The 27530-nt window shown below is 44.7% G+C and overlaps 1 protein-coding gene and 1 long non-coding RNA gene across 4 annotated transcripts; one reads left to right on the top strand and one right to left on the bottom strand.

Annotated features, from left to right (window-relative positions):
- Positions 1–7571: 7571 nt before the first annotated feature.
- Positions 7572–12593, bottom strand: LOC138488424 (uncharacterized). 3 transcript variants are annotated; one of them, XM_069615359.1, is made up of 3 exons: positions 7972–12593; positions 7795–7869; positions 7572–7707 (listed from the first exon to the last, which is right to left on the bottom strand). In XM_069615359.1, the coding sequence occupies exon 1, from the start codon at positions 10838–10840 to the stop codon at positions 8744–8746; it is 2097 nt and encodes a 698-aa protein (XP_069471460.1). In that variant the 5' UTR covers positions 10841–12593; the 3' UTR covers positions 7572–7707; positions 7795–7869; positions 7972–8743. The 3 variants fall into 3 exon arrangements, with proteins under 3 accessions (XP_069471460.1, XP_069471459.1, XP_069471458.1); XM_069615358.1 differs by having other exon boundaries at positions 7795–12593; XM_069615357.1 differs by having other exon boundaries at positions 7572–7869.
- A 27-nt stretch (positions 12594–12620) lies between these two features.
- LOC138488423 (uncharacterized) lies at positions 12621–14377 on the top strand. The gene is made up of 2 exons (XR_011274664.1): positions 12621–13980; positions 14068–14377. It is a non-coding gene; the product is annotated as an uncharacterized lncRNA (long non-coding RNA).
- Positions 14378–27530: the final 13153 nt, after the last annotated feature.

Raw genomic sequence — 27530 nt, 5'->3', positions numbered from 1 at the left:
TCTGAGGCATCGGTTTCTACCAGAAAAGGTTTATTTATGTCAGGTTGAGCCAGGATGGGACCTTGAGTGAATCTATGTTTTAACTCCTGAAAGGCTGTCTCTTGAGCAACAGACCAATTGAACGGTGTGTCTTTCTTTAGCAGGGTGACTATGGGATGCACAATGTCAGAAAAGTTAGGGATACATTTTCTGTACAAATTTGCAAGTCCCAGGAAGGATTGGATTTGTTTTACTGTAGTAGGCGCTGGCCAAGAAAGTATGGAGTCAACTGTGGATGGATCCATTCCGATTCCTTTGGAACTCAGCACGAACCAAGGTAATGAATGGTCTGGACATGAAAGAGGCATTTTTCTGGTTTGGCCAGGAGTTTGTTCTCTCGTAGTCGTTATAGTACTGAATTTACTTGTCACTGATGGACTTCGGGGTCATTGGAATAGATCAGTATGTCATCCAGCTAGACTATGAAAAAAAGAAACAGCATATCCGAGAATCCTCTGTCCATGAAGCGCTGAAAGACCGCAGGGGCGTTGACGAGGCCGAAGGGCATAACCAGATACTCAAAATGGCCAAAGGGTGTTCTGAAGGTAGTCTTCCACTCATCACCTTCCTTAATCCGAATGAGGTGATATGCACCCCGTAGATCGAGCTTGGTAAAGATGACAGCTTCTCGAACCGCCTCCAATATGTCGGAAATAAGTGGTAGAGGGTAACGATCTTTGAGAGTGCATTGGTTAAGACCTTGGTAGTCCAAGCAGGGCTGGAGTTCCTTCGTATCTTTCTTTGGCACGAAGAATAAAGAAGCACCGGCTGGGGATTTTGGAGGAAGAATTGTTCCATTGGCGAGATTGGTGTCCAGATATTCTCGTAGGGCTCTTTTCTCAGGTTCAGAGAGTACAAACATTCTACCGAAAGGAATTACAGCCGAATCATCCATGTCGATGGCACAGTCCTCAGGTCAGTGGGGTGGTAGAGCTTGAACAATGGCTGTTGAGAATACGTCTGAATATGGTTGATAGATCTCAGGCACTTGGGTAATATTGGAAACACACAGAGGTGGTTGCTAAAGGATCTGGGAGTTCACTGGAGGGTTCTGTAGTGAGTCTTGAGACAAACAATGGGACAAGCAGAATTCAGAACCTAGAAATAGGGATCCAGCCGCCCAATTTGTATACGGGTTGTGTTTCTGGAGCCAGGGCATACCTAGAACCATGGGGTAATGTGCTGCCTTTCTGATATCAAAACAAAGCTTTTCCTGGTGGTTGTTAATCGAAAGCAGTAATTCCTTGGTTTGGTGAGTAATGGGCCCGGAAGATAATGGTCTCCCGTCAATCCCTTCGACAGCTTGGATTACTTCTTTGGATTCTCGAGGGATGTTGTGCCTTACGGCCCATTTATGGTCTATAATACTCCCATGGCACCGCAGTTCACAAGAGCCAGGATGGGAAATGAGTCTTTCTCAGTGGGTGACAAGATCGTTTGTAGAACCACCAAAGTGTTTTGGCTCGGACCATTCAAGGAAGGAACAGAAGTGGAGCAGGCGTCTTTCTCTCGAAACTGTGCGCCGCTCAAGATCGGGAGCTGGCGTTTCCAGAACTACGGGGTGGTGCTATTGGGCAGTTTCTTGCAAGATGTTTATCAGAAGCACAATACATGCAAAGTCCGGCATTGATCCTACGGATCCTCTTTTGCTGAGAGATCGGGCCCCGCAAGCAGCCCAACTGCATTGGTTCAGGTTCTGAAGAGGGTTGAGTGGGAGTTTCTTTGAGGCTAGGGTACTCCACAGTTGTGTTTGGAGGTGTTGTTTTTGTCTTTCTTTTTTCTGCCTTTCTCTCCTGGATTCGAAAGTCTATTTGTAGAGATAAATCCATCAAGGCCTGAAAGGCACTTGGGCGGGCCACTCTGGCTAACTCGTCCTTGACTTCATCCTTCAGCCCTCTCCGAAACAGGGTGAAACTAGCCTTCTGGGACCAATCGGCCTCTTTAGCCAGTTGTTTGAAACAAGTAAGCATATCCTCATTTCCTTGTTGGAACTTCAGAAGTCTTTCCTGGGTGCTGTAAACGAGTTCTGGTTGATCAAACATAGTTTTAAAGGCTTCTATGAATCCATCGTAATTGTTCAGGAGTGGGTTTCCTGAATTCACCAAGGAAGTAGCCCATGCCAAGGCATTGCCAGAGAGATGTGAAATTATAAACCCTACCTTGGCCCTGGGCGTGGAAAAATAATAGGGTTTAAACATGAAATGTACCAGACAGGAGTCGAGGAAGGAACGCAGGGATTTGGAGGAGCCATCATATTTGTCCACTATTCCCCCTACCAGGGCACTTTCCTTGAATGCCGAATCTTGGGACAACACAAGTTGTTTTAGTGCTGCATTTTCAGCCTTGAAGTTCTGAACCTCAGTAGTTAATTCTTGCATTCCTCTCATGAGGTCCTGGACTGCAGCCTCCATGTTAAATTCGATATCAGGTTCTGGGCGTCTCAAACTGTCACACTCTGCCCTTTTTCTCACCTGTTTGTCTTTGGTCGGTGTCTTCTTTGGAGCTCCTTCCTTCTTCCTGACTGATTGGGACTTGTACAGGTAAGGGTGTGAATCCTCTGGTTCCAGTGTGAGGCTCGCCGTCTGCCTCAGGAGCAGAGTAGCGTTCAGTATCCAGGAGGGGGGATTGTCAAGGCGGAATCCAGGAAGGAATAGGAGTAGGGCGTCCAATGCTCACAGCGTGCAGGAAACCCCGCGGGCACCGAAGCACAGGACAGAAGTCTGGGATGGAAGGATGGACGGACCTGGTGGATGCAAGGGCAGTTCAGGAGTCACCAGGAAGGAAAGGACGGTAAGAACAGAAAAAGGGTACTAATGGAAAGGAGAAGAAACAATAGCACTTGCCGAACAACTCGGAACAGTAGCATTGAGACGCGCAGAGCCGCGGGGGCGTGCCTATTTTCTAGGAGGCAGCGCGTCATACGTAAACGCTAGAGAGCAGTGCTTCTGTGCTGTCGGCCATGTTGGGAGGCTCACCGACCCGATGTTGCGGTGCAGTATGGACCACGAAGTCCAAAAGGGCCGGAATCGAGATTCATGACACCAGATCTCAGGATTGGGGTTCTGAAAGAAACAGCAGCAAGTTCCTGCTGCACGGAGACGGGCCACATTGAGAGTTGTAGACTATGTGAGCCAAACACTGCTGGGAAAGTACAGATTCACCAGAACAAATGCTGGAAGCTCCTCGCAGCGGGAAAGGTAATAAGCCATGTGTAGCCAAAAGCTTCTTGAAAGGTAATAAGACTCTTCTTGAAGCCCCAACTGGCTGCGAAGGTGCTATGGCACTATAGGCCTCATCACAAATTGGAAAATTGGCAGTAACTGAGTTACCGCCAATTTTACCACTACGCCAAATTATGAGGTTGGGTTTTGAGTGGAGGATTTACCTCCAGAAAAACCCTCGGAGTAAATATACCCAATCAATGCTGAAAAATCGGCAGGATTACCGGGATTACCGCAGCAGTAATTCTGCCACTATAATTCCGCAATAAAAACTGCATTGGGTCCAATGAACCCAAAATAAATGGGTAATTACACCGCCACACCACTTTTCATCGGTGGAAATTCCACCTGACCAAGTAGCGGTAACGGTCATTTGTTTTCGGTTGATTTGTCGCCAAATTTCCACCTAGCTCATAATGAGGGCCTTTGAGCCTCCAGGTGCTGGGGACTTGCGAGATGCTATGAGCCCCAAGTACCTGGGAAGGTGCTCGGGTGCTGCAAGAGACCCTGCTTGGCCAAACCCACTGGCAAGATCGCCAGATGTTGTGAGAAACACTGCAAAACCCAATCCACTGAGAACGAGGTAAAGTGCTTCGAGGATCATGAGACAGCAGCACCGCCACGGCAGCATGAGCCCATTGATGTCAAACGCATACCCCAAACCTGGAGCACTTGCAATGCTGAAAAGCAACGCAACGGGAGTAAGCATTACCCTGAGAAGCACGTAAACTTGGAAAAATACCAAAGCATTACACACATGAGAAGGCAACCAAATTAAGTATGTTATTGCTGTATTTGGAAAATTGGAGTGAAATCACAGAAGTCTTTTAGGTATGAGAAACAAACTTACTGAAAGTAAGGCACCGCTTCACTCTGCAAAGGGAAGGGAAATCCCAAACTATTCCACTCATGATAAAGAAACCAATGTAATGTAAAAAAAACAATACATTCTAGTAATTGGAGTGAAATAACCAAAAAGTGTTCAAAGTATATCAGCACCCTTGGCGGGAGAGCTAGCTAATCCGAAGGCACAGAATATGCCCTGAAACTGCTAATCTAAGCCTACGTTCAAAGCCGCCTGATGGCTGGTTCCCCCACCCACCATCTTCCCCCCACCGACCCAGCTGTCATTTGTTCCACACACCCGATCCCCCACTTACCTTGCCCGCCATGATAATGTAAGAGGGCTCTGTACTCAGCCCTGCCTTTCTATTCCAGGGCGGCCATGTTTGCATAATATTTTCTTTCCGTGAACACGACACAGCAAGGCGACCCGTTCACGGAAAGAACATTCTTAGTTTCCAGTTAGCCCGTCCCAGCCCATAGGACGGGTGTTAATAGCGTTAAAGAGCCACTCCAAGGGTTGGAATGGATGTTAACGTTCCAGGACCCTCGTTAAATGCCCTCGTTTCGCTGGGACCTTCAACTCGGGCCCCGGGCCATTAACCTCCGTTCCAACTATTGGAACGGGTGGTTAACGCTTAATTACGTTGCGCTAAGAATTTTTTATGCTGTGCCAATCAGTATAAGAAATAAACTTGGCAGGACAACACTGCATTCTGCATATTGGAGTGAAATCCCAAACCATTCCTTGTATGTGAAAGAAGCGAAACAAAGTGAAAACACTACATTCTGTGAATTGGAGCCGAACCGAGAAAGATTTTGAAGACCGTGAAACCACTTCAGTATTGAAAAGTTGGAGCAAAGTGAAATGTATGGAAGGTAAGAAAAGACATAACCTATGCTGGAAGTTGCGACATCTGTAAAATATCTGGGTCACCCAAAACAGCCTGATAAATCCAAGCCAAGTTCTCAACCAGTGGAAGAGTTGCCAAGTCTAAAATTATTCCTTGGACAAGAGTGCCAACAAGGAAGACGTCATTGAGTTCTTACTTTGGAAATCTGGGAAAAGAGAAAATAAACCAGATGGTGCTTAAAAGTGAAGTAAAGCAAAGCCCAAAAGTATAAAGGATGGTGAGAAGGAAAATTCTGGGATTCAGAGTCCATTCCAAGGAAATGGAAAAATAAAAAAGAATTGGTTGAGAAAGATTGAAATCTTTGATAAAGTGTCTCGGAATTTCGAAGATCATTAATGTCAGTGAAGATCCTAGCAATTACTGAAACCAAATGCTTGAAAATAATAATAATAATCTATTTCAGACTAATTTAGTTCATCAATGCCACTCAGCTGCATAGGAATGTCTGGGATTCTGAGTATATGCCCGGTAAGCAGCCTACGAAAGTTTAAATGTGCAACCATTCGGTGGCCACCAAAATCTACTACTGCATGCACTCACCAGCTCGGAAGTGGAATTTACATTCAGCTCCCAATATTTGTATTCATCCTTGAAATCTGTTCCATTACTTTGTCAAAACCTGGGACAAGTTCCGAAGCATGAGAAGAACCACAGACCAAAGAAGAGCTTGTCGAAGCGGTGCAACTGCAACTTGCCAAAATGAATCAGATGGAGTAGCTGTGCTGGTGTCTGCAAACACAGCACTTCTGAAGAGACCAGCGGGAACTAGCAGGTCAGTGGTCACAGCACGGTTGAAAGCTCGAAGGATCTCTGCTCCTAAAGTAGCCTTGCCACTCATCCCTGCACGGATCACACATGAAACAGCGGGAGCACCAGAACATCCTGAGTGCTGATGTTAGATTAAGGCAAAGACCTATAATTACAGAACTAAAGAACTCTAAAAGTTTCATTTGAATTGTGAATTTGGACCAGAGGACACAGACTGCATCTGCCTGATGCAGTCTGTGTCTGCTCAGCCATACATATCAAAAAACGAATAAGCAAGGTCAGGTCAATCTCTGCTGAAGAGTAACCACTGCTACACCCTGACGTCTCGGATGTCGAGGATGCAAGTGCATCCTCGACATCCGAGACGTCACACTGCTGCTTCAACGATCTTGGCAGCTGAATGCACTGACAATAGACGTGACCGTGCCTGTTGACAAGATGACTGCATCCTAAAGAAGTAGATCCTTCCACCTCTTAATCTGCGCCACTAAGCTACTCGCATTCGACCACATAGGACCCTCCCCTCGTAAAGACACTCCTGTCCTGATGAAAGCCTACACCATTAGAGCTCACCTAGCTCCACGCAAAATGGCCGAAACACTGTCGTCTTGACATGTATTATATGTTGTTGTTCAACTCTTGATTGTGCCCACACTCTATGGGCCCCCACCTGTTTATGATTCCACTGAATTCTCTAAGATTCCTTCCCAAGGAACCTATAGAGAATGAACAAACTATACAAGTAGATGTCCCAAATATTGACTACTTGATCATTCGTACTTAGGTACTACACTTTGTATGTCCTCAAATGTGAATGTCCTATGTTTTTTGAAAAATACCAGTGTATTACTACACCACTGCAAAACCCTTTTGTGCAGAAGAACATTTTCATGAGAATTCTGTGACCACCCACACAAGGGGTCACCCACTCAGGGTGTTGCAGTGGTTACTCTTCAGCAGAGATTGATCTGACCTTGCTCATTCGTTTTTTGATATTATTGTACCAACCTGGGCAGAGCAAGGCAGTAACCAGGTACCCTTCAGAATACTACTCGCTCAGCCATACTGACTGAGCACACCAGAGCTTCACTTTAACTACAGCAGTTTGCCTTTCCTTTGGTTCAGCAGTTTGCCCAGTGGGCATCCTGTAGTCCTTTGTTGTTTACACCAAAACCAGAGCCAAGCACTGCCACTGGAGGACTTTGAATTTGAGCAGTAAAGGAAATGAGAAACAAGGTCGTCTTTGGATTGGAGATGTCCTGGTTGCTCCTGAGTGTGGCTGCTTGGGCTTGAGTCATTCCTTTCCCCACCAGAAAACCCTGGTATTCTACTGATGGCAAAGCCAGATGGGTGGGTTGACGGTGACTAGCTTTCTGCAAACTGTTGGTGAGCATGCAAGGGTGATTCAGGTGGTCCACCCTAGTCAAACTGTAGCTGAGAGTGTTGTTGAGGTCTGCACCGAAGTATGCCTAGTAGCACCAAATCACTATATCCATTACTCTTTCGAAGGTAACTGGCATGCCATAGATAAACGGTAACACTGTGAACTGGTACACAACCATCAGGGTGACAAAGGCAGATTTCCCTTGGCCTTATGGTGCTAACAGGATCTGCCGCTAGCCCCTTGTGAGATCAAAAGTCGAGTTATACTTTGGAGGCCCAAATCTATTTGTTCATTTCTCAACCCTTAACATGGGGTAAGCACTTATTTTTGATATCTCAGTGACCTTGCAGTAGTTGATGCATAAGCACCAAATCCTGTCAGGCTTGAACTCAAAATACTCATCACACTTTCTATACAATAGGCTTTTCACATGGTATATCCACAGAAAGTAATGATGAATATTTTCTCGACGCGTTTCGGGGTGTCCCCTTCTTCAGGAATTGATAGCCCTCTTCATTGCCGTTAATCTTTGTTTCGTCTATAATGTATGATACAATGATCAAATTTTAGATTCTCACTGATAACTGTCATTTAACTCTTGGGAGAAATTTTTAATAATAATCACCTGGATGTTCAATGTGGAATATCCTAACTGGATTTATTATCAATAGCAATATCAGCCCAATAATGGTTATTCAACCTGTAGATGTGATAAAAAGACAATAGGGAAAGCTCAATTAAAAACGGGATCTTAATTCATGAAGGAAAATCTAGTCATGTAATATCTAAGAAAAAATATTACCTTTCGGTATTTCTGTAAAAAGCTACTACATCCATGGAATGGGTCGCTGTGGTATGTAGAGAGTCCTCAGGTACGGAGGTAGTGCAGTAATGGGCGATTCCTCCACTCGTGTCTGTAAAAACACGTATATATACTATATTAGATACACGAAAACAATGGGGTGGGATCATTCTGTGGAGAGTATTCTGTGAAGGCCTCTAGGCTCATGATATGCAATTGGGGAGCTGTTTACAAAGGATTCTCTTACCTCCTTCCTGAGAAGATGGCCGGTGCTGTAGCTCGAACCGTTCTACACGGTTTTCGCTAAAGATGGCCACTATTTACATTATGACGTCATCACGTCGAAGCGTGACGACGTCACTATGTTTAGAACGTCAGCGTGTGACGGGAAAACAGACGTCATACGGACATATTTTAGAAAACAATGTGTAATTAACCAATAGTATATAGGTGTATATCTATACTGGTGCAGGGAGTTTGAGTCAAATGAAATAAAGGTGAAAAGAGTCGAAAGATAAATGTGAGGAGTGTCTCATGTAACTTCTGGGAAATCTATTGTTTACCACGGACAAAAGTTAATCGAATATTGGACATCCGTGTGTTTACTATTTCAAGAGAAGCATGCTCACATTCTATGGTCTGTAACTTAATACATCCTATGTCAGTAAAAAATCATCCTAAGTGAACTGAACAAATTCAAAAATGTATTTAACAGCAATTGATATTGTATCCACACTGGGTTTCTGATTGGGTCAGGGGAAACAGTATTTAGTTACAAAAATGAGGCTAAACTGTAATCTTCGTTCATCCCATTGGGAGCTAGACTGTTTAGTCTCTCTATCCAGAAGATTTCCCTCTGGTTCATACGTCTGGCATGATTGCCACCTCTTGGGGCTCTGTTCACAATTTCCAAAATCACAACCTTTAGTTGAGAAATATTATGTTTCTTTATGGAAAAATGTCTTGCTACAGGTGAGTTAACACTGTTGGTACGTATGTTACTTTTGTGTTCATTCCAGCGCTCCTTGGCTTTCCTTTGTGTCTGTCCAACATAGTAAATGCCGCATGGGCAGCTTAAACCATAAATGATTGATTTCGTGTCACAAGTGGCAAAATCCTTTAGTGGGATTTTTTGGCCATTTGATGGGTGTCTTACATAGCTTCCCTTCATTATGTTGTTACAATTGCCACAACTGAGACAGGCAAACGTACCTATTTTCCTCTTGGTGAGGGTTCTTTGATTGTCCACTCTCGGTCTTTCTGCTTTAACTAGGCTATCCCTGAAGTTCCGACCCCTCTTGTAGGCGATTATGGGTGGTTCAGGAAATAGTCTCTTTAGTTGTGGATCCAATTTGATTATACCCCAGTTCTTCTTGATCATCCTTGTTATGTGATGACTCTGTGCTGAATATCTTAAAGCGTAGAGAAATGGGATCTCCTTAGATCTATTTCTTGATATACGGAGGTCTTTCCTCTCCAATGTGAGTGTTTTTTCTTCTGCTTTCTTGATGATAGACTCTGGATAGCCTCTTTCCTTGTATCTTTGTGTCATCAATAGGTTTTCATTCCTCAGGGTGTCAGTTGTTGAGATAATTCTCTTTAGTCTAAGGAATTGACTGTAGGGCAAATTATTCTTTAAATGCGTCGGATGATGGCTCCTGAAGTGTAACGTGTTGTTAACATCGGTGGGTTTGTGATAAATATTGGTGATTATCCCATCTTCCCCAATCTCTAGTTCAACGTCCAAAAAATGTAGTTTAGGGGTTCCAATTTCCATCGTGAATTTGATTCTGTCGTGGCCTGAATTGATGTATTTTAGGAATTCCTCTAGTTCGTGATGTTGTCCTCTCCAAATGACGAAAACATCGTCAATGTATCTTTTCCAGGTGATGATTTTTTTGCTAAATTTTGTTGGTATCAAAATCCATTTCATCTCCAAATGGTACATGAATAGATTAGCATAGGCTGGGGCCATTGCTGACCCCATTGAAGTTCCTGATGCTTGTAAATAGTACTGCGTCCTGTATCTGAAATAGTTGTTAATGAGTATAATTTTGCTTAATTTCATTAGGAAGGTTTTGTTTGCTTCACATTCATTTCTTAGTAGACACCATTCGAGTGCTTCCAAACCGTCTTGATGTGGGATGCATGTATATAGACTCTGTACATCAAACGAAACCAGTAGATCATTTCTGTTAATATCTGTTAAGGTGTCTAGGTGATTGAGAAAATCTGTGGTATCTTTAAGATATGTTGTGGTTGTTTGGACTATGGGTTGTAATGCCTTGTCCACATAAACTGCTAGTGGGTTGAAGATACTATCAGTTCCCGCAACAATCGGTCTGAGGGGGGGTTTTGTCAAGTTCTTATGTATTTTTGGCAGTCCATAGAAGATTGGAGTAATAGGATGTTCATTAATCAAAAACAATTTAGTCTTGTTGGAAATCCATCCTTGGTCCTCAGCTTCCTCAAGCGTAGTTTCAATAATGCTTGATATTTCTCTGACCGGATCTTGTTCAATTTTTATGTACGTGTTCTCATCTGTTAGGAGCTCTAAAATCTTCTCCTCATAGTATGTAGTGTCCATAATAACTATGGCCCCTCCTTTGTCTGCCGGTTTTAGGGTCAGGCTTCTGTCATCCGCAAGGTTCTTGATGATTTCATTCTGCCTTCTCCTGGTATTGTAGTTCCTTGTTCTGGTGAAATTAACCCTTTTGAGATCTTTTATCATCTGTTCTTCAAACATTCTGATGGTTATGTTATTGACTTGAGGGTCGAAATGACTCTTGGGTTTCATTTCTAAGTATTGATGTGGCTCTTGTGTAGTGTTGATTCCCATTTGTGAATCAAAAAAGACTTTGAGTCTCATTTTCCGTGCCAGTCTGTGAAGATTGATTTTTTCTTCCAGCAAATTGGAATTCTGGGTTGGTATAAATGTTAAACCTAGGTTCAATGTGTCCGTTTGGTCTTTGGATAGTGGTTTTGATGAAATATTAACAACTAGTTGTTTGGTTTGTTCCGCGATCTTAGATTTCTTATTGCCTCTTCGCGTAGTCTTTTGTCTAAAAAAACCGAGGGAGTGGTTTGTGCGTTAGAGGTAGTCGCTTCTTGTGATGTATGTATAATCGGTCCACTTTCCGCGTTCTCCCTATTGATAACTTCGTCCCCACTTGTAGGTATTTCGCTACTGGATCCACTTGGTTCTTGTCCCGGTATTGGTGTTTTGTGGTTTTGTGGTCTTCTACCTGGTGCGGTTTTGTTTTGTGCGTAGTATTCTTGCCAGGAGTATACTATATCCTGAAGATAATCCAACGTATCTCTTCTGAATTTTCGGACTTTGCGTTGTTCTATGTCCTTTTTGTAGTTGTCCAATGTTCTGTTCACTTCCTCTATGATGGTTGTTAATTCCTCTTTGTTTTTAAATTTCGACAGTTGTTCTGTCAGGTCTTCGATTTCACTGTCGAGTTTGCTGACAGATTTTGCTAATTCCTCGATTGTCAATAATATAAGATCCAAAGAGCATTTATTTAAGATCTGCTCCCATTTCTTCACAAAATCTGGGTTGTCCTTGCACAGTGTGGGTCTTAAATATACCCTTAGTCCTCTTGGGATTCTTTGTGCTCGGTAGTATTGTGCTAATGTAGTAGCGTGTAGTTTTTGCGATATCTCCCTTCTGATGACCCTCTCCAATTGTGTAATAAGTTTCTCTGGACTAGTCGTTGTTGGTGTGGTTGTTTCGATTTCCTTCAAAAGCCCTAAAATTCGTGTGGCTTCCTCTTCGTTAAATGCCAAAGTTGTGGCGTGTTTTTCTGTAATTGCATTGATCTTTGAAAAAGACATCCCTTAGGGAGGCGGAGGTGATTGTTAGTATTTCTATTGGGTGCTGCTATGGCTGTTGTGTCACTCCCTAAGCATTTTTAGGGGGGCAGAGAGCAAGAATCCAATATTTGTGTTGCCTAGCGCACACCTAGGTTTAAGGTTTTTTTACAGGATTTGTTGAAAATTTACGGGGTGCCGGGGAGAATAACAACCTTGACACTGGGTTGTTTTAACCTATGTAAATCCAACAGATTGTCCACAAGATTGTGGAACTCTCCCGTCCCCTGCACACCCTTTATACTGTAGAAACAGTCAATATTTCTATACAATGGTAATATTCAGTTTCTTTCAGAAAAAAGAAGAAATTAATGAGAGAAGCTAATTCATGACACTATTATAATAAAACAGAATGATGGGGACCATCGGTTTTAATTGAATTTTAAATTAATTGTTATAGATATGAATTTCAATTCATTCATCATCCAGTCTTTGTAAACATAATAACATAAATGTGTTCATTTTGAGGTTACATTCAATATTATAATACAAGGGCATACAAGGTACTCATCACACTTTCTATACAATAGGCTTTTCACATGGTATATCCACAGAAAGTAATGATGAATATTTTCTCGACGCGTTTCGGGGTGTCCCCTTCTTCAGGAATTGATAGCCCTCTTCATTGCCGTTAATCTTTGTTTCGTCTATAATGTATGATACAATGATCAAATTTTAGATTCTCACTGATAACTGTCATTTAACTCTTGGGAGAAATTTTTAATAATAATCACCTGGATGTTCAATGTGGAATATGTCTCAGTTGTGGCAATTGTAACAACATAATGAAGGGAAGCTATGTAAGACACCCATCAAATGGCCAAAAAATCCCACTAAAGGATTTTGCCACTTGTGACACGAAATCAATCATTTATGGTTTAAGCTGCCCATGCGGCATTTACTATGTTGGACAGACACAAAGGAAAGCCAAGGAGCGCTGGAATGAACACAAAAGTAACATACGTACCAACAGTGTTAACTCACCTGTAGCAAGACATTTTTCCATAAAGAAACATAATATTTCTCAACTAAAGGTTGTGATTTTGGAAATTGTGAACAGAGCCCCAAGAGGTGGCAATCATGCCAGACGTATGAACCAGAGGGAAATCTTCTGGATAGAGAGACTAAACAGTCTAGCTCCCAATGGGATGAACGAAGATTACAGTTTAGCCTCATTTTTGTAACTAAATACTGTTTCCCCTGACCCAATCAGAAACCCAGTGTGGATACAATATCAATTGCTGTTAAATACATTTTTGAATTTGTTCAGTTCACTTAGGATGATTTTTTACTGACATAGGATGTATTAAGTTACAGACCATAGAATGTGAGCATGCTTCTCTTGAAATAGTAAACACACGGATGTCCAATATTCGATTAACTTTTGTCCGTGGTAAACAATAGATTTCCCAGAAGTTACATGAGACACTCCTCACATTTATCTTTCGACTCTTTTCACCTTTATTTCATTTGACTCAAACTCCCTGCACCAGTATAGATATACACCTATATACTATTGGTTAATTACACATTGTTTTCTAAAATATGTCCGTATGACGTCTGTTTTCCCGTCACACGCTGACGTTCTAAACATAGTGACGTCGTCACGCTTCGACGTGATGACGTCATAATGTAAATAGTGGCCATCTTTAGCGAAAACCGTGTAGAACGGTTCGAGCTACAGCACCGGCCATCTTCTCAGGAAGGAGGTAAGAGAATCCTTTGTAAACAGCTCCCCAATTGCATATCATGAGCCTAGAGGCCTTCACAGAATACTCTCCACAGAATGATCCCACCCCATTGTTTTCGTGTATCTAATATAGTATATATACGTGTTTTTACAGACACGAGTGGAGGAATCGCCCATTACTGCACTACCTCCGTACCTGAGGACTCTCTACATACCACAGCGACCCATTCCATGGATGTAGTAGCTTTTTACAGAAATACCGAAAGGTAATATTTTTTCTTAGATATTACATGACTAGATTTTCCTTCATGAATTAAGATCCCGTTTTTAATTGAGCTTTCCCTATTGTCTTTTTATCACATCTACAGGTTGAATAACCATTATTGGGCTGATATTGCTATTGATAATAAATCCAGTTAGGATATTCCACATTGAACATCCAGGTGATTATTATTAAAAATTTCTCCCAAGAGTTAAATGACAGTTATCAGTGAGAATCTAAAATTTGATCATTGTATCATACATTATAGACGAAACAAAGATTAACGGCAATGAAGAGGGCTATCAATTCCTGAAGAAGGGGACACCCCGAAACGCGTCGAGAAAATATTCATCATTACTTTCTGTGGATATACCATGTGAAAAGCCTATTGTATAGAAAGTGTGATGAGTACCTTGTATGCCCTTGTATTATAATATTGAATGTAACCTCAAAATGAACACATTTATGTTATTATGTTTACAAAGACTGGATGATGAATGAATTGAAATTCATATCTATAACAATTAATTTAAAATTCAATTAAAACCGATGGTCCCCATCATTCTGTTTTATTATAATAGTGTCATGAATTAGCTTCTCTCATTAATTTCTTCTTTTTTCTGAAAGAAACTGAATATTACCATTGTATAGAAATATTGACTGTTTCTACAGTATAAAGGGTGTGCAGGGGACGGGAGAGTTCCACAATCTTGTGGACAATCTGTTGGATTTACATAGGTTAAAACAACCCAGTGTCAAGGTTGTTATTCTCCCCGGCACCCCGTAAATTTTCAACAAATCCTGTAAAAAAACCTTAAACCTAGGTGTGCGCTAGGCAACACAAATATTGGAGGCTTGAACTCAAAAACAATTGGCAACAACCAGTAGCTTTGTGATGGTTTCATATCACTGAGATGGAGTATCTTCTAGACCTCTTCCTTTGTAGCCTTCCTGCATGTCTCTGGAAGGAGGGATGGCCAAAGCATGACAGACTTCTTTTTAGGTAGTATTGATTTGGTGGATACAGCCATGCGCCCTCCCCAGTTGATTACAGAAGGCATAAGAGAAGTTTTGTAGATGCAGAAGTCATCTTCCTTTTCTGCTGGAGGTCCCTTGGAAACAGTTCAGTCAGAGGTGTGGGCTCTGATGAGTTAGGATCAGTTAGTAAGAGGGACATAAGCAATGGTTCCTCGGACTGTCCAGGGTTTCAGCCAGTTCACATGGGACACGTCACTTGCCTTGCTTTGGTTCCTTTGCTGTACTATGTAGTTGTGATAACTGAGTACCTAGCTGATTTCATAAGACGCTTGCCACATGGCTGTAAGCTTGTTCTCAGAGCTGGTTAACAGGACAACCACCAGGTCTCCAACCTCATTTGTACTTCCAGGTCAGACCAGAATCTCTGTTTTTCTTGGCTGACCGGCAACTACTGTTGGGGAAGGCGTCAGATTATTCTTAATTGCTCCTGGATTGCCTGAACAAATTCTCTGGTCTCACTCACCTCCCTTCCAGCCTTCCTTCATAACAACAGGACATCATAGTGCGCCCAGACTCAGACCCACAAAAAAGGGAAGACACCAGTTGATGCCTTCACCCTCCCTGGTGTTTTCCTGGCAGCAAACAGGGCCCCGGAGAGAAGCTCAACCCAGTTTCGTGCATCTTTGGATTTCCAAAGAAAGTTCTTCAAGGTCTGTTACAAGCACTCCTCTAAGACTTGGGTTTGTGTGTGGTAAATGGAGTTGAAACGGGTCTCTACTTGCAACAACCTTTCAGCTCAGGCATGACTATGGTCATGAAAGGAGTTGCCTGTACAGTACGGATCTCCTTCAGAAAACTTCACAAGGAGTAATGGTAAGGAAGGGTGGATGCTGTCATCAAATTACAGCCGTTAAGCAAGCCCCTATCACTCCGTACAGACTAGATGGAAGCGTCCGGCTATTAGTAAAGAAAAGAAAACAGCTTTCACAGAGGCAAACATCTGTAGTGATTTGAGGTAATAGCTGCACTTCTTGATATGCGAGAATTATGTTATGCCTACTACGCACTAAATAGTTAGTGATGAAAGTGTCACTTCCAAGGGGGTCTTAGTAATTGCGTTGATTTATATGTTGTGGTAAATTGTGGTAGATGTTCAACTTTCCACAAAAGGTGAGAGCCTTGGTATCCGTACAGAGAAGAGAAAGAAGCCAGAAAGTGGCCAGGAATAGAAGGGGCACAAATGCTCAAAAGTGTTCAAATTGTAAAGTTATAAATTATAAATTGTAATTGAGCTGCAGTATGAGAAATTAGTATTTCACTTGCCGCAGTTTAGAAGCTGCTGTATCTTTAAATCTGAGGCCTGTGTTGTGAGGAAAACATCAATCAGCCCCACACCTCTTGTACGCCAGAAGGGATCCAAACAGATTGGAAACACAAGTAAATTATTAACCTCTTTGTCCAATTTTGGTAATGTGGACGTAATGTCAGGCTGGTCTCTGCAAGGTCGTAGATTGTTGGTTAGTTGCAACACAGTGAAAATACAATTATTACCCAATGATAAAGGGACTGTCCCATTAAGGTTGTATAAAAGTATCTACTTTATTATTATTACAACAGACAGTTTTAGCACACTACAAAATACAGCCCACCCTGTAAAGGAATACAGAGGACAGACAGTTTCACGAAGGAAAGGGCTGTACTCTAGATACTGACAACTGGGTAGTCAGTAAAGCAATCAGTCTTAACTGTTCAAGGTTATTTGGTTTTGGCATCAAGGGAGCAAGCGGTCATACATGTCACTATGGGCCTTCGGAGAAGGACCAGGGGGTCAGAACCACAATGAACCTGGTGTTTGAGATGATCTTGATGCTCAACAGCATCAAGTCAGTTCCAGGACGCTTTGCAGCTCCTGCGACAGAGTTCATGACGACTGCCGGTAGTTCAAGACGGCCCCAGTGATTTGTGCAGGCTAAGCCTACCTTAATGAACCAATCCGGGCTCCCCACCAACAATTTTCTGTTATGTATGAGGTCATAACCAGAGTGCTTTGCACCAGGAAAGGTAAGGGGTGAACACGTGTATTACTAAGTCCCACCCATCTTCCTGTCTGTTGTAGATCAAAGCGTCTCTCTGGTTAATTGAACTCTCTGTGGCTCTTGATCAAAGCACAAGTCTGCCTTGAAGTTTGTGGCGAGAACTGACATTCTGTCTCCATCAAATCACATACTTCTTCCCTCTGAAAGGGGGTTGCCTACTGTAAACAATTGTCCCAGACATGACATTCACTGCCCTTCATACAGAGGGGTGGGAGCTGGCTTCAAGCTGACACATTGCATATCAAAAAGGTGTTGGGGTTTCCTGCCCTTTGTTAGTTCTGTGAACAGGCCTCTTCGCAGGCCTGCTTCAATTAACTCTCAGTATGTGCTGCCACCACACAGAACTTAACAATAGGCAGAATGGATCCATGGAGCCTTTGATACTTTAATTAGGCTGGCTATGGCCGGAGGAAGGTGTTGCCTTGCCCCTTCTTGAGATGCTTTGATGTACCCGTGGCTGTCACATTCCAGCTGAACATGACAGGAGGACTGCGTTGGTAGTCTGTGTCCCCCAGAGTACACTTGACTATGTGTTTGTTGTGCAGTGAGCATTGGGAAATGTGTACAGATTAGCCCCACACATTTCCCGGAGGTTGATCTACGAACATTCCATTTCTTTAATTAAAAAAAAAAAGCCCAGGCTAGTGCACACTCCCCGTGCGGATCGGTCGAATTCCTCACAGATAGCTCATTTAAAGTTCCTTCTGACCGATTATTATTCAATTTAATGGTACTCAAATTATTGACTTTGGAAGAATAAAGGACTAACCAAGCATGTAGAAACAGGAACTTGCTAACAGAAGACTGGCTCTTGTCTGAGTGGAGCATTTAACTCACTCAGCTATCTTCAAAGCTTTCAGAATATCTGGGGCAGACATAGATCAGTATTCAGTAGGTAATCTGTGGTGTCGGGCAGTGGTTGGACTTTTTACTAATACATACTAGTGGAACTTTAAGACAGTGTATAAAAGAGCCTTCTATGATCATAGACGAACCCTGAACCTACACACCGCAGAACATGCACTATCGTGGGACATTGAATGTGTGATGTGTTGAAGAAGAGCAGATGTGGGAAACATTCATGGAAAGAACACTGCAGAGAAATTACACACACACACATACACTCATAAGAACATATTTCAGAATTCAAACAGTTTTGCTCCAACACCGTGGGGTCCACTTAACAAGGTCAGGTGTTTACACATTGAGAGCAAGTGTAACGCTCACCTGATTCCCGTAGAGGCGCCGGTCTTGACTGGGCGTATACCGTATCTTCAAAGGTGATGTGTAACACACGGCTGGCTCTTTGGGCTGGACCTCTGTGCACTGTATGTCTGACTCGAAGGGTAAGATGTCTGCAGATAGAAAATATGGGATTAATGAACTGGGTTATTGAATGTCTCTCTCTTCTTCCCTTTCTCTTCTCCTGTAGAACCCCAAAGGTTAACGCTCTCACCTTAGGTAAGTGAACGCCGTGCTCTCCATCTGCCTCGGGGCAGGGTGCTGTAACCAGTTTCTTCACTGGATAAGGGGAGCAGGCCTCTTGACTTCAGAGGACTGCTGTCCGTCGTTTACTGCACGAACGGTAAGTTTCGAGTAATTCTAATGTCTTTAAAAGTCTTTAGTAATGATGTCTCTTGTTTTGCAGGGTTCCGGCGATGGCGGATGACGGGCTGAAGTGAGTTGAAGATGGAGCCCGTGTGATGAATAGAAGCGCCTGGAAGCACGTAAGTAAGCGCTTGTTGCCTGCTTCACGATGCGCTCTAACTATCTTTTTATTTTGCAGGTACAAGTTCGGAGCGGCTGCAGGGTGCCGGAATACCCACTGGGTTAGATGTGGAAAGGAGTAATGGCACGTGAGTATTAAAGTTCCCCAATGTCTTTAAACGCACCTTGTTTTGTCTTTCAGATGCAGGATGCAGCGCCGAAGGCCTCCGGAGCGTGCAAAGAGTTGGTAAGCTTTTGTCTTTCAGATGCCGGAATGCAGTGCGAAGACCTCCGGAGCGCACGAAGAGTAGGTAAGCCTTTGTCTTTCAGATGCCGGAATGCAGCGCGAGGCGTTGGTGACAGCCGATGGGCCAGGTAAGTGAAGCGCTGTCACTGAAGACCGCAATGCTAACCTGTTCTTTCTTGTCGTTAAAGGTGTTGCTGAAGACTGGATTCAGGATGGTAAGCCTTTTTCCTTAGGCCCAGGATCAGATGCAGAAGACACGATGAGCGTTCTGCTGCAGAGGATGCAGAATAACGCAAAGCAAGATTCATCCATCGGGAGTGGTTTAAATAGCCTCCTGTAGTGCTTAGGTCCCTCCTTCCACAGCCACGCCTAGGTAAGAAAAGAGTTCCTGCTTTCCAGAAGAGTTCCAGTGTTCTGAACCTAGGGAGTGGCTCCTGCCCCACCCAACAGGAAAAGTAGTTCCAAACAGAAGAGGATCAGAGGCTCAACTGGCAGGCAAGTAAGCAGCATGGTCTGCTGCAGGTACGTCCACCCAAGCATTATGAGCCCGGCGCTTCCAGCGCTGGGACTGGGCATATTTATGAGCCTGGTGCCACTGGCGCCAGGACTGGGTCCAAAAGGTCCCAATTGGGACTGGTTGGCACTCGGAACCTGGGTTATGGATCTGCTTCCAAGGGAGTTGGGAAAACCCTGACCTTTTGGAAGCAGAGATCATGACAGGACCCCCCCTCAAGGCCCCTCCCAAACCAGGCTTCTCCGGGCGGGGGTTTTGGCTTGTCAGGAAATGTTCGGTGAAATCTTTTGATTAGGCGAGGAGCGTGGACATATTCAGCAGGTTCCCAGGATCTCTCTTGGGGGCCGTAGCCTTTCCAGTCAATTAGGTAAAATAGTTTAGATTTGGAGATCTTGGAGTCCAGAATGCTTTTGACTTCAAACTCGAGTTCTCCATCAACTAGGATAGGTTTTGGAGATTTAGTTAGTCGGGTTTGAGGTTGCACGGGTTTTAATAGAGAGACGTGGAAGACCGGATGTATCTTCATGTGCGGGGGCAAGTCCAACTTGACCGCTACTGGGTTTACTATGGTAGTGATGGAATAGGGACCAAGGTATCTTGGGTTGAATGTGCGTGGCCCTTTTAGAGGTAGATATTTGGTGGATAACCAGACTTGATCCCCTACTTGATATTGAGGGGCTTCCTTCCGATGTTGATCTGCTCCTTTCTTGTATTGTTCTTTAGCCCTTTGAAGGTGAGAAACAGCTTCCTTAAAGGCTTGGGTGATTGTAGAATGCAGGTAGTCTACTGCTGGTGTTTCAAGATCTTGAAGGGGATCCAACTCCGAGGTTCGAGGGTGACTGCCGTATAAAAGAAAAAACGGGGTTTTCCCAGTTCCCGAATGGACAGAGTTATTGTAGGCATATTCGGCTATCCAAAGGATGTCTTTCCAAGTTTTTTCAGTTTGTTGCAGCATGCAGCGTAAATACTGTTCCAGAGTTTGATTGGTCCTCTCGGTTTGTCCGTCGGTCTGAGGGTGGTGACTGGTCGATAGTCTCACATCAATTTGAGCCGACCGACAGCAACTTCGCCAAAAATGAGAAATAAATTGACTACCTCGATCCGAAATTAGAACCGAAGGAAAACCGTGCAGTCGGACGATGTTTTCGAGAAATTCTCGGGCCAGAGTTGCTGCTGTTGGCAAGCCTTTGAGCGGAATGAAATGCGCCATCTTGGAGAATAAGTCCACGATTACTAGAATCGTATTGTATCCGGAGCATGGAGGTAGATCGGAGATGAAGTCCATAGAAAGCGTATGCCAAGGGCGAGGTGGGATGTCAATAGGGCGTAAGAGGCCTGCTGGTCTTTCCTTTTGACTGTTGTTTTGGGCGTATACTCCACAGGACATTATAAAGTCTCTGATATCTTTTTTCCAAGACGGCCACCAGAAGTAGCGCTTGATCTTTTCTGAGGTCTTGGCCATACCGGGATGTCCTTCCATTAAAGAATCGTGATAACAAGAGATTACTTTTTTCTGTAAATCTGTGCTGGGCAGGTATAATCGTTCTTGGAAATACAATAAGTTGTCCTTTACTGCAAAGTACTTTCCCTGCAGATGCCAATTCTGTATGTCTGCTGGAGTTACAAGTTGCCTGGCTTTATCCTTAACTTCCTCTATGGATTGTGTGGCGATTACACCCAGAATTCTTTGTTCGGGAATGATTGGTACAGGTTTAGGGTTGATCAAGTGTTCTTCCACTCCCATCCGAGAAAGGGCATCAGCTTTACCGTTTTTTGTACCAGGTCGATAGGTAATTATGAAGTCAAACTCTGCAAAGAATAATGCCCAACGGAGTTGTCTAGAGGATTGGGCTTTTGCGGTTTTCAAATATTGCAGGTTTCGGTGATCCGTAATCACAGTAACGGTGTGTCGGGCCCCCAGCAGATAATGCCGCCAAGCCTTAAAGGCAGACTTGATAGCCAGAAGTTCCTTGTCAGTAATCGTGTAATTGATTTCAGGAGGCGAGAATTTGCGGGACCAAAATGCCACGGGATGCAACTGATTGGTTACCGGGTCCTTTTGTGATAGAACTGCCCCCATGGAAAGGCTTGAAGCATCAGTTTCCACGATGTAGGGGAGTTCGGGGCGAGGGTGTTTTAAGATTGGTGCAGAGATAAATTTAGTCTTCAAATCCTGGAAAGCTTGTTCCGCCTCGGTAGACCATTCAAAACGTTTGTTTTTCTTTAACAAGACAGTGATGGGCTGGACTATTCGAGAAAATTCGGGGATAAACCTGCGGTAAAAGTTAGCGAAGCCTAACATGCTTTGCACACCTTTTACGGAGGATGGTGATGGCCATTTGAGAACTGCATCGACCTTCTTTGAATCCATACGCACTCCGCTAGGTGATAATATGAATCCCAAGAATTCAACTTCAGTCACGTTGAAAACACATTTTTCCAACTTAGCGAAAAGTTTGTGTTGACGCAATCTTTCGAGGACCATTTTCACGTGTTTCCGATGTTCAGATTCCGATGAAGAATAAACGAGGATGTCGTCAATGTAAACAACAACACACACATCTATGAGCTCTCTGAGGACATCGTTCATAAAATATTGAAAGGCGGCCGGGGCATTGCAAAGTCCGAAGGGCATGACCTGATATTCAAATAGCCCATATTTGGTGCGGAAGGCCGTCTTCCATTCATCGCCCTCTTTTACTCGTACCAAGTGGTAGGCTCCTCTAAGATCCAGCTTTGTATATATGCATGCTTTTCTGACTTGGTCCAGGAGTTCAGGGATCAGAGGTAACGGATATCTATTCTTGACGGTGATCTGGTTCAGGGAGCGATAATCTATACAAGTTCTAAGGTCTCCTTCCTTTTTTGGAACGAAGAACAAAGCTGAAGAAGCAGGGGACTTGGAAGGACGAATAAACCCATTTGCCAGGTATTGATCCAGGTATTGTCGAAGGTGGAGGTTCTCAGGCTCGGTGAGGGCATAAATTCTACTACAAGGAGGAGTAGATCCAGGTATCAGGTCTATCTGGCAGTCATAAGACCTATGAGGAGGTAGAGAGTTAGCCTGATCCTTCCGGAAAACATCTTGGTATTCTAGGTATTCGGGAGGTAACTGGGGAGTCTCTGAAGAAATTGCTGCCAGTGCAACACTAGGTGGAGGGTGACAAGTAGAGACACATTCTGGAAACTGGACCGTTCTTGCTCGCCAATCAATCAGAGGATTGTGTTTCTCTAACCAAGGTATTCCTAGAATAATCTGAAACTGAGGGGCCTTGATCACATCGAACACGATCTTCTCATGGTGTCCATCTTGACTTACTAGCGTCACTTCCTGAGTGGTATGCGTTACTGGTCCGGAGGCTATCTCCGTACCATCCACCGTAGTAATGACGTCCTTTACAGCTTTAGGACAAAGAGTTAGATTCATCCTCAAAACCATTTCATGATCCACATAATTGCCGATGGCACCGCTGTCGACGTAAGCTTCAATTGCATGTAATCGATCCGGATTATCAGGGCTAATGAGGACCATAGGTATCACGAAATGCGAGGTCACGGAACTGGTTTTCACGCTTGGCAAGAGGACCTCTATTCTTGTCGGGCGAGGTCGTTTCCCTGCTCAGAGTTTGTAACTTTGGTAACTGCAGCTCCTACTGCCTTCTTGGCAGGTTTCACCGGACAGTCTCGAAGAAAGTGCCCTGAGTTTCCGCAATAGAGGCATAATTGCAACTGTTTTCTCCTTTACCGCTCCTTTTGTGTTAGAGGACCTTTCAGGCCCCCTATTTGCATGGGTTCCCCGGAGTCTACTCCTTTGGAAGGAGTTGGCGGTTTGGAAAATACTCGAGCATCAAACTTGGAACGATCGGCCTTCCTGTTCTGCAGTCTGTGATCTATTTGAACGACTAAGTCTATATAGTCCGAACAATCTTGTGGGGGATTCACTACTTGGGCTAACACGTCTTTGAGCTCTCCACGTAGACCTCTATAAAACAGCGTAATCCTTTTGTCCTCAGGCCATTGAGTTTCCACTATCAGTCTGTTGAAAGACGCAATATAAGCCAAAAGGTCTTGATTACCTTGTCGCAACGAAAGAAGCTCATTGTCCAAGGCCTGCCCCTGTGAATGTCTTGCGAACAATTTTTCCATACTGAGCTGAAAAGCTTGAAAATCATGGAGGACTGGATCATCTTGATTTACTAGAGGGATCGACCAGTCTGCCGCATTGCCACTAAGGTACGAAAGCACGAAAGCTACTTTAGCTTGATCAGTTGGAAAGGCTGCTGGCCGGCATAAGAAATGCAACCGGCACTGATTGATAAATACTGCAAACCTCTTTGGGTCACCAGAAAATCGTTCGGGCGGAGCCAGAGGTACATTCCCAGGTAGGTTGATCTGCACTGGATTCATTGAGGATGTAGAAGGAAGATTTCCCCCAGATGCGGGTAACGGGGTCTGTCCGGCTTGTGACTGTAGCAATTGTCTAGCGAGATCATCTGTTCGCTCCTTGGAAATAATCAGTTCCCTTCTTAGAGCGTTCGTTTCCTGACGGGCTGCATGCACTTCTGCCCTTAGTTCCCCAAGTAACTGGGCTAGCTGGTCGGTATCCGAGGTTTCCATAGCGCCTGGACGGGAGTTTTGCGGTAGGCTTTGCGTTCTGTAACGCTCACCTGATTCCCGTAGAGGCGCCGGTCTTGACTGGGCGTATACCGTATCTTCAAAGGTGATGTGTAACACACGGCTGGCTCTTTGGGCTGGACCTCTGTGCACTGTATGTCTGACTCGAAGGGTAAGATGTCTGCAGATAGAAAATATGGGATTAATGAACTGGGTTATTGAATGTCTCTCTCTTCTTCCCTTTCTCTTCTCCTGTAGAACCCCAAAGGTTAACGCTCTCACCTTAGGTAAGTGAACGCCGTGCTCTCCATCTGCCTCGGGGCAGGGTGCTGTAACCAGTTTCTTCACTGGATAAGGGGAGCAGGGCTCTTGACTTCAGAGGACTGCTGTCCGTCGTTTACTGCACGAACGGTAAGTTTCGAGTAATTCTAATGTCTTTAAAAGTCTTTAGTAATGATGTCTCTTGTTTTGCAGGGTTCCGGCGATGGCGGATGACAGGCTGAAGTGAGTTGAAGATGGAGCCCGTGTGATGAATAGAAGCGCCTGGAAGCATGTAAGTAAGCGCTTGTTGCCTGCTTCACGATGCGCTCTAACTGTCTTTTTATTTTGCAGGTACAAGTTCGGAGCGGCTGCAGGGTGCCGGAATACCCACAGGGTTAGATGTGGAAAGGAGTAATGGCACGTGAGTATTAAAGTTCCCCAATGTCTTTAAACGCACCTTGTTTTGTCTTTCAGATGCGGGATGCAGCGCCGAAGGCCTCCGGAGCGTGCAAAGAGTTGGTAAGCTTTTGTCTTTCAGATGCCGGAATGCAGTGCGAAGACCTCCGGAGCGCACGAAGAGTAGGTAAGCCTTTGTCTTTCAGATGCCGGAATGCAGCGCGAGGCGTTGGTGACAGCCGATGGGCCAGGTAAGTGAAGCGCTGTCACTGAAGACCGTAATGCTAACCTGTTCTTTCTTGTCTTTATAGGTGTTGCTGAAGACTGGATTCAGGATGGTAAGCCTTTTTCCTTAGGCCCAGGATCAGATGCAGAAGACACGATGAGCGTTCTGCTGCAGAGGATGCAGAATAACGCAAAGCAAGATTCATCCATCGGGTGTGGTTTAAATAGCCTCCTGTAGTGCTTAGGTGTCTCCTTCCATAGCCACGCCTAGGTAAGAAAAGAGTTCCTGCTTTCCAGAAGAGTTCCAGTGTTCTGAACCTAGGGAGTGGCTCCTGCCCCACCCAACAGGAAAAGTAGTTCCAAACAGAAGAGGATCAGAGGCTCAACTGGCAGGCAAGTAAGCAGCATGGTCTGCTGCAGGTAAGTCCACCCAAGCATTATGAGCCCGGCGCTTCCAGCGCTGGGACTGGGCATATTTATGAGCCTGGTGCCACTGGCGCCAGGACTGGGTCCAAAAGGTCCCAATTGGGACTGGTTGGCACTCGGAACCTGGGTTATGGATCTGCTTCCAAGGGAGTTGGGAAAACCCTGACCTTTTGGAAGCAGAGATCATGACAGCAAGCAGTTGTTTACAAACTCACATTCAGGACAAAAAAAGGAACCAAGGACGACCTGAGAAAGTCTGAAAGATACCCCACACTGTGTGAAGACTGACTGAAACTTTGAGCAATCACTTTCAGTCACAAAGGTACACCTGTGCTGGAATTCTGGAGATTTGAAATCTCTGGGGGGTACACACTGGGCCTCATTACACGGTATGCGGTAAGGGTTTACCGGTACCGGTAAGGGCACCGGTACCGGTAAACCCTTACCGCCTTACTATGAGGTCCCTTTGCCGGACCCGACCTCAACGGCTGGTTTTACGAGCCGTTAAGGAACGGGACCGCAAAGGGACTTTGGTGCTAATTACGGTACCGCAATTTGCAGTACCGTAATTACCTCCTTCCCCATTCCCATTGAGCCCTATGGGGGCAAACATGGGAATGGGGAAGTGCCTTGGTGAATGGGGAATTACCGGCCCCGCTCACCTTAGAGTAGGCCGGTAATTCCGCCATCCACCAAGGCGGACACAGTAAAATACCAGCGGCAACCATGGCGCTAACATTCCGTACTACTTCCAACATGGCCGTCCAGAGCTGAAGCCCTTGCTCGCTCCATGCGCTGAACGCGGTGTGATCTATTTATAGACCACGCCTTCCGCGGCTCCGCGCGTCTCAATGCTATTGCAGAGTTGCCCCAGACGTGTGTTCGTAGCTCGCGGTATTGTTTCCTTTGTCCCAGTGCTATTACCCGCTCCTGACCCTTTCCCCCTTTCCTGGTTCTGAGCATTTCTAGCCTTTCCCAGACTCCCGGATTCCTGGACTCCGCGCTCCCGGAACTAAACGCAACCTGGAACCAGACGAGACTCGAGCAGCGCTGTTCAAGACCAGGAGCGTTCGCAAGAAGGCAGCGATCGAAGACACCGGCAAACTCCGGACCCAGATGAGAAGGGGGGAACTCCTTGACAGTTTGAGACGCCACCCGATCGAACCTAAAAATGAGATGGAAGCCGCTGTGCAGGACTTAATGCGACGCATGCAAGAATTATCAACCGAGGTTCAAAATCTTAAGGCGGAAAACGCAGTTATCAAACAATTGGTCTTATCCCGGGATTCTGCTACAAAGGAGGGTGCCCTGTTGGGCGGTATTGTTGACAAGTATGATGGTTCGGCAAAAACACTTCGCGGATTCCTGGATTCATGCCTGGTCCACTTTACCTTTAAGCCCTATTATTTCTGGACTCCTAGGGCTAAGGTGGGTTTCATCATATCCCACCTTTCCGGCAACGCCTTAACTTGGGCAACACCCCTTGTTAACTCCGGCAATGCCCTCCTAGACGACTATGATGGGTTCCTACAGGCCCTTAAAGGCATGTTTGACCGTCCAGAGCAGGTCTATACTGCCCAAGAACGCTTGCTGGACTTTCAACATGGCTCCCAAGATATGCTCACTTATGTGACCAGATTTAAACAATTGGCTAAGGAAGCAGACTGGTCCTCTGAGGCTAGTTTTACCCTGTTCAGGAGAGGCCTGAACGATGAGATCAAGGATGAACTGGCCAGGGTGGCCAGACCAAATTCATTCCAAGCACTAATGGACCTGGTCTTGCAAATAGACTTTCGCAACCAGGCAAGGAAGGCTGAAAGGAAGAAATCCAAGGGAAACCCACCCAAGACGTCCTTTGAGGGCACAGCCAGAACGGACGCAAACCCAAGTCCAGCCCCAGAACCTGAACCCATGCAAATTGGAGCCTTTCGTGGACCCATATCACCTCTAGAAAGATTGAGAAGGATCGATACAGGTCTGTGTATGTATTGTGCTTCAGACAAACATTTGGTCAGGGAATGTCCTCTGACACCTCCTCGGCGTTCGGGAAACGCCAGCTCCGATCTTAAATGGAGCAGAGATTCGGGAGAGAGATGTTTGCTCCTTGAATGCTCCTGGACAAAACAGTTTGGTGATACTACAGGCCTTCCTGTTGCCCTCCAAAGACAAGACCTATCCCATTCTGGCCTTGGTGGACTGCGGAGCTATGGGAATTTTCATTGATCAAGACTGGGTTGTTAGTCATCATATTCCGTACGAGACATGAA

The sequence above is a fragment of the Ambystoma mexicanum genome, chromosome 9 (genome assembly GCF_040938575.1).
Source record: "Ambystoma mexicanum isolate Mex_15411 chromosome 9, UKY_AmexF1_1, whole genome shotgun sequence".
NCBI classification, from domain to species: Eukaryota; Metazoa; Chordata; class Amphibia; order Caudata; family Ambystomatidae; genus Ambystoma; species Ambystoma mexicanum.
The sequence above is the reverse complement of the archived record's forward strand: the minus strand, read 5'-3'. Positions and strand labels throughout refer to the sequence as shown.